We start from the raw sequence: 10,841 nt of genomic DNA, 5'->3' as shown, positions 1-10,841 counted from the left end.
GTGTGGTGTGGGTGTGACACTGACATGTGTGTGTGTGGTGTGTGTGTGTGACACTGACGTGTGTGTGTGTGACACTGATGTGTGTGTGTGGTGTGTGTGTGACACTGACGTGTGTGTGTGTGGTGTGGGTGTGACACTGACGTGTGTGGGTGTGACACTGACGTGTGTGTGTGGTGTGGGTGTGACATTGACGTGTGTGACACTGACGTGTGTGTGTCATGTGGGTGTGACACTGATGTGTGTGTGTGGTGTGTGTGTGACACTGATGTGTGTGTGTGTGGTGTGTGTGTGACACTGATGTGTGTGTGTGGTGTGGGTGTGACACTGACGTGTGTGTGTGTGGTATGGGTGTGACACTGACGTGTGTGTGTGTGTGACACTGATGTGTGTGTGTGGTGTGTGTGTGACACTGACGTGGGGGGGGTGACACTGACGTGTGTGTGTGGTGTGATGGTGTGTGTGTGTGTGATGTGTGTGAGCACCACAGCATGCATGCCAACTCCAGAATAACATCTTACTACTGTTTAGGCACAGAATGGCTGAAACTTCAAACTTTCCACAGTAAACACTTCTGTAGAATGAAGCCTGGGTAAAATTTTCATTGTTTCTCCACAGTTCAAACACATATCTCTACACACACATATCCCTGCCTATTTTCTTAGTATATTAGGCAAGTTCTGTGTTATTTATCCTAAAATTACTTTGCATGGTCCACTTAGCCAAAACAATCTATCTGAAGTTATAGACAGTAAAACTAGACTTCATTAGATTCACAGAAAGAAAGAGAAGGGGGAGAGAGAGGGGGAGGGAGGGAGGGAGGAAGGGAAGGAGGGAGGAAGGGAGGGAGGGAGGGAGGGAGATTAACCTATTTTCCATGTTAGTCTAAATAAGGGAACTTTCAGGTTAGGAACGGGGTGAACTGGGCTCCCCACATATGCCTGGCCAGTGCCCAGCTGCTGGGCTATATGCCGAGCCCTCTTTCCACTTTTTGAGACAGGGTATCGTTAAGTTGCCCAGACTGGCCTTGAACTCATGATGCTCCTTCGTTGCCCTCTGGAGCAGCTGAGATTCTAGGCCTGTGCCATCAAGCCCAGCTTCAGAAGTTACGTGAAATGATTCCCTCTTCACATGAGCCAAGCTTTAATAAGAAAAAAACTTGGTTATGAGCTGCAAGGCAAGAGTATCAAGCAAATTAATACAGAAGTCAAAAGTGAGATCAAAAGGCTTCTATTAGGCCTAATAGCAATACTTAAATCAAGTAAGATTTTGTAACTGCATAGTTTATATGATTTATTCAGAAGAACATGGTAATTATAGGTACAAGCCTTGAATACACTGCACAGGTTACTAAAACATTCAGAGGAATATCATAAAAATAGGTCAAATTATAATCACCAATCATTAGCTAAATGTCTTCTACTTCGGTATTTAGAATCCACAAAAATGAAAGGAAAAAAGACTTTAAAATAAAAGTCCACAAACAACAAACACACAGATGTAAGTCCCAGCCCACTGAGCCCTCACGGGAAACCAGCGTGGGTGCAGGCAGGAGTGGTCGTGGTCACCTGGCAGCAGCGTGATGATTGATGGCTTTGCTGGGGCAGAAGTCGAGAAACCCAACGGGCTGCCCCATTTGGCCAGCAACCGATGGATGGGATGCAGGACAGTCACAAAGAGCAGACAGGATGTGGGACAGGAGATGCGGGACATACTGAGGAGACAGGGATGGTTTGTAGGATTCCAAAACCTCGAGAAATAAGGGCAGCTTGCCAGTGGAAGGGCCAGGAACACGGAAGAGTGGACAGGAAGCTCTGAGACCTGAGGGGAAGCAAGAGGAGCCTGAAAACTCAACCTTGTGGCACAAAGTGAGAGTTGATTTAAACCCACATCAGCAAAGACAGCGAGCACACGGGATAACAATGGAGAGCTGGGGTCCTGCCAGAGTAGCAGGACTCAGAATGAATCTCTCTTTCTAGGGCATTGATCACCATGACTTACAGGCTGAGGTTCAGCTAATCCAACAATGGCTGACAGTGAACAGAAAGTCTGCGAATCCAGGACTTGTTCAGTCTACAAGACCAATGTCTCAGCTGGAATCCCAAAGAAGCAGGCTTAAAGCAGTGAAGGCATGGCCTTGCTGGCCAGGCAAAGAGGAGAAGCTTCCTCCTTGCGTGCCCTTATATAGGCCTTCTAGCAGAGGGTGTGGCGCTGATTAAAGATGTGTCCAAGATCTGGATCAAAGGGGAGTGTTTTCCTACCTCAAAGGCCCGGACTAGAAGTGGATCCACCACTTCACACAGGGCAAAAAATACCCCAGAGGTGTTCTTCCCATTTCTAGATTGTAGCTCCTTCCAGATGTTGCCAGGCCCTGACGGCTATGCAGGGCACCCTGCCAGACGGCCTCACACCTCCCTCTCCACTCACTCACTCCTGAAGAGTTCCCACTACAGAAAACTTACTGTTTCTGTCTATCTATAGCTAGGCTTGTAAGAGGCCAAGGGCGTGGAAACAAAGAACGCGAGGAAGGAGATGATTCTGTCTGCTGCAATGGCCTCTAGAATTCACAACAGCAGCTTTGGACCAGATGTGAAAATTAAAATACATAAACAGGAACAGGACCACTTTCTCTTAAGTATTAGAAGTTTCCGCGGTAGCACTTGTATTACAAGTGTATATCTATTTGGAAAGAATACAGTCATGACATTAATGTCTTATCACTTGGCCCATGTAGTTTAAACCAGGTACCCCAACTCATCTAGAACAAGCTTTGTAAATTACAGAGCTGTAACAAGAAAAAGAATAAAACAGTAAGCCGAGCGCTCAAAGGTCACCTGGCATTTCCGTTTACACACTGTCGGACAGAATTTCAGAGCAGCCACAGACAGCTGGAGACCAAGGGCCACTGCCATAGTCTGCTTTGGTTGTCAACTTGACACTCTTGGAAGAGGGACCCTTGACTGGATTATCCCCTGCTGGATTTTTTTCAGAGCATGTCTATGGGTCATCTTCCTAATTGTTAACTGACGTACGTACGAGGGCCCAGCCTACTGAGGGCATAGGGGTAGCTGAGCAAGGCAGGGGAGCAGATCAGCAACAGTCTTCCTCCGTGGTCTCTGCTTCCGCTCCCGCCTCAGATTCCCTCCCTGACATCTCTCAATGAACTACAACCGTTAAGACAACAACCTCTCCTCCACAAGATGCTCTTGGTCATGATGTTTACCACGGCAACAGGAAACAAACTCAACTAGGGTAGTCACAGCCGCACAGCAGAGCACATTGGCAAAGTCAGAGCAACACCACCGGTCTATCTCCTGGTGTACACACATTAACCAAGGCGTGAGCCACACAGAAGACCAAGCGTGCTACGGCAGGAGCAGCTCGCAGCTCTACAGAGCTGTCTTCCTCAGTGCAATTTAAGGAGACTGGCCCTGACATCACAAGCAGAAAGGGACATGAATAGCCTTGGCCTGAGAAGAAAATGCATTACGTAGCAAAAGGAAACCATATGGCAACCTTCCCTCAGATAGCGAAATTACAATACAACGACAATCCACGGTCTGCGGTGGTCAACAGTTAAGGGCACTGGCTGCTCTTCCAGAGGAAGATTCCCAGAACCTCATGGCAGTTGACGACTTCCTATAATTCCAGTCCCAAGAGACCTGATGCCCCGCCTTGCCTACACAGGCACCGTGAACTCATATGGAACACGGACATATATGTAGGCAATAAACCCATACATATACAAAATAAATGAAAAAGAAAAGAAAGCTCAGAGCCTGATCTAACAAGAATCTCTAAATGGGTAGGAAGCAGGAAGCAGAGAAAGTTTTAAATGTTTTCCACACTACTGTCATCCAGTGTGGGGGTCAAAACCATTCCTGAAGTCAGGCCAGCCACACACATCCTCACTAAGGAAGGCAATTCGGAGTCAAGTTAAAAGTAGAACACAGAAAAGAGAACATTCTTCAAAGGGGCCACACTGGGAAGAGGGGCAAAGACTAAACAGAGGGCCCAGGAAAGGACAGCTCAGCAGTGCTGGTCAAGGTGTGGCTCCGCCCACTGCTCACCCCTGGGCTCCAGTCTGTCTGTCAGGTGGTCTGAGAAGTTGTCAGAACTATGAAATCTGTTTCTAGAGCACAAGTAGCTCATTTTTTTCTTCCTCTCGGCATGAACTGTCAGGGAAAATCTCATGTCTTCGGGGCCCATTACTTCACCAGTCTCAGTCACACTAAGACATGAGAGTCTCTTGAAAATGTCACCTACCAGGCTGGCGACACTGCCTGTAAGACACAGGCACTGAGCGAGCAAGGAGTCACTTTCCAGTTCTACCACAGACGCAGATCCGACCAGCGAATCCTGTGCTTTTTACCGCCACGTGAAAAAACGTGCAAACCGCACTCAAGAAAATACACAAAGAAATGTGTATGCTCGGGTCCTGAGCCCTCGAGAGGCCTAACACCGATCCCCCTGGGAGAGCAGGGCTAGTGGAGAGAGGAAGGGGATTAATAGGATGACCAATTTGCTGTCCTAGGCTTTCCTGGCCTGGAGAACGGAGAACGGAAAGACTGAACCATGAAATCAAAAAAGCATCTGTCTTCCAGGTCCCCCTCTGCCAAGGTCTTGGGAGGAATGTTTGAGCTTTCCTGTTGGCTTTGTATGCAAATAGCTCCAGATGCAGAGGAACCACATCTAAGTAACTCCCCCAGCATCTGCTGGTCCAATTCCCATCATTCCTTCTGCAGGGCCGGCCTGTGACAGACAGTTTAGTCTGCCCTCTTTATAAGCTGTTTTGAAGGAGCTAATTTGGATTAAAGTATCTACCCGGACCACTTGTTTTCCTTTTGATGGTCACTGAATTCTAATGTGGTCTCTGAAGAGCGGCAAGGAACTCGGAGGCATTATTGGGGAGGACAGTGCTCAAGGTTTGTGCCTCCCACCTCGCCTTCTACACAACTTACATTTGTACGGTCAAAGGCAGAAAGTGAACAGTCTTTTTTTTTTTTCTTTGCCTTTTAAAACTGTGCCACCCACATTGTACAAAATGGTTTTGTAACACGTCCTGACCCAGCACTCACTGTAGGGCAGCTACTAACAAGGACTTGAAGCTCACATTGGGGGCAGAAGGTGTGCCAACCCCCCCCCCCAAAAAAAAACAAGCATCTGGGGAAAGCTCCATCCTCCTAGCAACAGCTTCCAGTCCGCAACTCACAGACCTGGGTGCCCGGCGCTGCAAGCGCCTTCTGCATCTACGGCAGAGGAGTGAGTCCACAGTGAACATGGAAATAACCTCAATAAATTCCATGAATTCTGAAACTCTGGCTCTGCTACCAGGAGAGGCACAATTTAAAAAAAAAAAAAACAATCAGGAAGGGGGGAGGGAGGGAGGGAGGGAGGGAAGAAGGAAAGCTACAGATGCCTAACGAAGTATTAAGAACTGACAAAGTCAAGTACAGATGAACAGATGAGCCCTTCTTTCTGTCTCAAGAGCACAGGGGAGGGGCAGAAGGGAAGGGAAGGGCAGAAGGGAAGGGAGGGGCAAGCATAAGTGACACAGGGGTAAAGCAGGTGCAGGGAAGACATCACCACAGGGGGCAGTCGAGGGAGACTCCAATCCCAGGGTCTCCACAGGGAAGACATCACCACAGGGGCAGTCTAGGGAGACTCCAATCCCAGGGTCTCCACATATATACAAGCTTTCACACTCACATGTGTGTGTTCACCTGCACATGTCTATCAGCAGACAAACATTAATTTCAGGGAAACAAAAGGAGAACAGCATTCCTTTTATAGACATTATAAAAAATAATTATTTTTTAATTTCATAAAACAAGATTTCTTAGCAAAAAAAAAATTTACTTATCTAAAACTCATGGCCACTTTGAATGTTGTTATAATATCCAGCACGCGAGTCCTGAACAGTTTTCCAGAAGTGATCAATGAAGCCCAGGACCCAGATGCAGCCACCATTGCTCCTGAACCTGCACTGAACTACACTGTGCTCTAACGTGCAGGAAATCCGTCTCTGTCATGCAGGGAAACCAGGGAGACATGAGAGAAGCTCGGTGCTTCTGAGCATCCGTGGCCACTCTTTAGAAACAGATCCCATTATGAAAGTGTGCATGTGGACGGCGTGTCTGCCACAGCACTCACGGGAGTTGGGACACTGCACGCGCTGGTCCTCTGTTCTTACCAGGGCTCCGGAGGTAGAACTCAGATGTCAGGGGATGGGTGTTTTACTCGCTGATCCGGGTCACAGCCCCGTGACTACTCCTATCAATCACCACTTCCAGGTCATGCGTCTGAACTGAACATCCTCAGGACACTTACCTCAGAAACACACACATCCAGCTCTTAGCAATTACTGAAGTTTCCAAGGCTGATATATTTTTTAAGCAAAGTTGAGTTATCATTAAGACTACTTAATTATTCACCTTGGACTGAAAATAACCAAGAAGAGATAAGTGCAGTAAATCTACTCAGCAGTCATCAAGAATCACAGGGCACTGGCTCAAGGTATCACTATGTTAGTGGTTCTAATTCCAAAAGATTCAAACCTATTTCCTGCCCTAAAAAGACTATAATAGGCATGTAAAGATGTCACACATGAGATCACAGTTTAAAATCACGTAACAACTATCCTCATGGTATCACCATTCAAAATAGCCAAAGGCAAAAGGAACCCAAGTGTCCATAAAAATAAATAAAAACTGGGATATTAGGATTAAAGGAAAAGGAAACTGGGGCAGATGGTGAACAAGAATGAAACTTGAAGGCACTGTACTGATTGGGATAAGCCAGGCACAGCAATCAGCCTGAGTGATCACCCATGAACACACCTACAGGCTTCACAGGGAGAGACCGTGCACGGCAGTGGTTTCCAGGAATGAAGGGGAAGGGAGAGGGAAGGTCACCGGTGTCAGCTGTACAAGACACAGTACTAACCTATACATTAGGATAAGAAAGATGGCAAGCTTCTTCACCACTTTCAAATACAAATTAGAATGCACCAAGCACCGAGCAGGAGGAACAAGACGGCAAACTGAATCACCATTTTCAAATATGAATTAGGATACACCAAGCACAGAGCAGGAGGAACAAAACGGCATTATGACGGTGCTTCAGGTATCACAACAGAACTAGAAAATGGTCCCAAGGAAGGTAGCATTTCCCCCTTGGCCAGCTCTCCCTGGAACGACAGCAATGCTGTGGGCTGCAGGAATGGTCACCGTCTTCAATTACATCATCCATGCCATAACATAAGTACAATTATGCACTTGAGGTTATGTGATAATCTTCGCCGTCAACCGGGCTAGATTTAAAATCTCTGAGGAGACACATTTCTGGGTGAGGGAGTTCCCAAAGAGGTTTAACAAAGGAAGGAAAACTCATCCTGTGTGTAGGACAGGGCAGGATAGAATGGGGGCACCACATGCATGGATGTCTCAAGGCTGAACACAGAGGAAGATCTGGACATCAGCCTTCATGGTTCTCTGCTTCTTACCTCTGGATGCAACACGACAGCTGCCTCCCGCTCCTGTCAGCATGACAGGCTGTATCCCCCGAATCATGGACCAAAATAAACCCTCCCCCGTGAAGTCATCTCTAATCAGCTATGTGGTCACAAGAAAAGGAGCCATGATGGTCAAAGGCTGCACAGGAATGAGGAGGATGGGGCAGAGGGTGTGCACAGAGGGTACGGTACACATCTTGCCGCTCATCCATCCCACCATCAGTGCTGCCTGTCCGTGAGCACCTGTGTAGAAGACACATCCTGAGGTACTGGAGCCCCAAAGATGTCAAGAGAGACATTAATTATCCCCAGTGTGTTTAGAAATTGGCATCTAGCCCTATCTCGAGGCTGTACATGCACTAGGATAACAAACCTTACAGTCACTGCTTAACCAAAGTCTTGCCTTGACCCTGAAAATGAACCTTCCCATCTTCCCCAAAATACCTAAAACTTAAACCAAATGTTTGAGTTATTTTCCAAGAGATACCCCTGAAAACGTATTGTCTCTACAGATTATAGACAGGTCTGGTGTGGAAGGGACCGTCATCCCTAATCACCCACTCACACCACCCTCCTGGAAATGCAGATAAATCAGGAAACCTGTATCCAACAGCAGCAGCAGCCAGAGGGAGATGGCCACAGCGAAGGTCCGCCTGTAGCCAGGCCTGCTAATGCCATTTCTGCAAACCAATAAGGAAACTGGAAGAATGCCATCTTCAGATCTGAAGTTTTTCTGGGGAAGGGACGGAAGGAGAGAAGCGGGAAGACATAAGTCTCTGGCTCAGCAGTCTGCAGTCTCTGACACCAGGGATGAGAGCCTCTTGGAAACTGCCTCTCATGTCCAGGCACTGAAGGAGCCTTTCCCAACCACCTCATAGGATTCTGCCTCTTCTACCTCTTCCATTCCCTGGCTGTGAGCGCCCAAACCAACCCACCAAGCTACAGCATCTTATATGGATGTGTGGATCTCGGCAGTGAGACACCAAGCCTTTAAGGTATGTGCCCGGGAGTGGCCGGGGAATACAATGGTTCCATTTGTACTTTTCTGAGAAACCATCAAACCGGCATCAGGGAGTGCCTGCATTAGCTTGTGTTCCCCCAGCAGCAGCTGAGAGTTCCTCTTTCCTCTCACCCCCACAGTATCCAACTGTAGTGATATATGGGTTCAAGACAGGGTTTCTCTGTATAAGAATACTGGTTGTTCTGGAACTCGCTTCATAGACTAGGCAAGCCTCAACATCACTGAGATCCGCTTGTCTCTGCCTCCCAAGTGCTGAGAGGTAAGATGTGTACCACCACCACCCAGCCCTGTGGCTAACTAGTGGCTTAGCTCTGCACTCTGATCTTCAGGCAAGCTTGGTTAGATAACGAACAAACATCGCAACATCCCACCACTGTTTTCTAGACCATGAACAAGCTGACAGTATTCCTCCTCCCTCGTCTCCCCTCCAGCATCTCCATCATCATTTTCTGAGGATGAGCATTCATTCTGACAGTGTAAGATGGGGTCCCAGAGTAAATTTAATGTGCATCTCAAGATGGGTAGGATAGCGAACATTTTTTGAAAATACTTATTGGTCAACTGTTATTTTTAATTTGCAGTAGTCGTGAATGTTTCACTGTAAAGAAACTGTTGTACATGAACAGCAATGGGCATCACGAAGTGAGACGCAACACGGAGCCCGTCATGCATAGACAACCCAGGGAGCATCTTGACACCTTCCTACACCAAGGTAAAATTGAGCGGTGTGTGTGGTAAGATTCAGTGCTCCTCATCCCCTTTTACAGCCAGCCTCCAGCTAGCACAGACTGTGCAATGCAATTCAGACTTTGAGAAAAAGAAAATTTGGATTCAGAGTAAATCTAGGACACTGTATTTTTCAGATCAAAAAAAAAAAAAACAACAAAAAACAAAACAAAAAAACCTTGAGAAATGGGTTTTAAAAACAGCAAAAATCACTTTAAATAGAGGAAAAAAAGAATCCAGTGACCAGGAGGTAGTAGTACCTGCAGGAAAGGTGGCCCAGGGGACAGCAGGGGACATTGCTTGGTTTCCACTGTGTTCACCATCAAAGGTCTCTGCAGCCTGTAAGACAAGACAAGACCACCTGAAAAGACCTAAATGGCTGTACTTTGTACCAGCAGTCACACACCCGCCCCATAGGCATGCTTCTGCACAGGCCACTCACTCACACTCTCTCTGAACACCCACTGCCACCATCTCCCTGCTCTTCCCCTGCACTACTCCCGCCGACAGGTCCCAGGTAAATGGCCCCCTTCCTCATCCCAACAACCTCCTGTCAATGTCATGTTCATTTCATGTATCTTTCATGATGTCTTCACTGTGATCCTTCCATCACCTATTCTGACTTAACTTACCACATTTATCCATCCACGTAAAAATTTCCTAAAAAACAGACTGAGCAAATCTTTGATGTAAAAAGATCTTTATAATTAGCATACAACTTAGAGGCTAATCTGAAAGAGCAGTGAGCCTGTCTTCTTGAACAATCTACTCGGGTCTCTCAGGCATTAAACACTAGGGAAAGACAAAAGCCAGCATCTTCAATGAATGGCTCACAAGGCTCACAGCGAGAGCACCAAGGTTTCCGTCTCTCAGGTAACTATTAAGCAAGATTATTACTGAAATCAGAGTCACGATTTCATCATTTTAATTCCCATTCTGCACTGAGTGCCAGGCAAATCAGAAGTCAAAGGGCACAGGCTGCGGGGGACAGAGGATACAGCTGTGCTGTCCACTAGCTGTGTAGGAGAAGACCTTCCTCTCTTCCACAGCGGAGCTGCAGAGTGAGCACGTCTGGTGAACACATGAAACTGCCCGTTGACGCCGGGTCTCGTGTCGACAAGACTGACAAACCAGAGGGACAATGAGTTCAATTGTCACTTGCGAAAGCAACAACCAACTTTGGCTTTTCTATGGATCTCTTATGGTTTAGACACAAGGATATGGTTGGATGGGACCCTTAAATATAGCTTCCAAGCACCACGGCAGCCACGTGATAGTATGAAACACACCTTGTCCTCTATCAATGGAAAACTAACAAATTGTAAACGTTCCATTTAACATAAATTAGAGTCAACACACAAACTATTAAAACAAGAGCATGACACATTCAAGTGATATTTTTAAAAACCAGTTTGGGATGAAACATGGAATGCATGCCTGTCTACACTGACTGCCTGCACATACAAAACACATTTCTACACTGGCTGCCTAGATAGGGAAAACGTGTGTCTACCGCAGTTGTCTGCACATGGAGAACATGTGTGTCTACAGCAGTGTCTGCACATGGAGAACATGTGTGTCTAC

General features: G+C 46.9%; 1 protein-coding gene across 2 annotated transcripts in view; it reads right to left on the bottom strand.

Annotated features, from left to right (window-relative positions):
• Positions 1-10,841, bottom strand: part of Ccdc91 (coiled-coil domain containing 91) — a 182,387-nt gene that overhangs the window by 131,394 nt on the left and 40,152 nt on the right. For both annotated transcript variants that reach the window (XM_013352824.2, XM_013352825.2), the window contains one exon: positions 9,518-9,596. In XM_013352824.2, coding sequence (XP_013208278.1) covers positions 9,518-9,596 — 79 coding nt within the window. The remainder of the gene's footprint in view (positions 1-9,517; positions 9,597-10,841) is intronic.

This window comes from Microtus ochrogaster (genome assembly GCF_000317375.1).
Source record: "Microtus ochrogaster isolate Prairie Vole_2 chromosome 14 unlocalized genomic scaffold, MicOch1.0 chr14_random_2, whole genome shotgun sequence".
Lineage (NCBI taxonomy): Eukaryota > Metazoa > Chordata > Mammalia > Rodentia > Cricetidae > Microtus > Microtus ochrogaster.
Note: the sequence above shows the minus strand (reverse complement) of the source record. Positions and strands in the feature narration are given on the sequence as shown.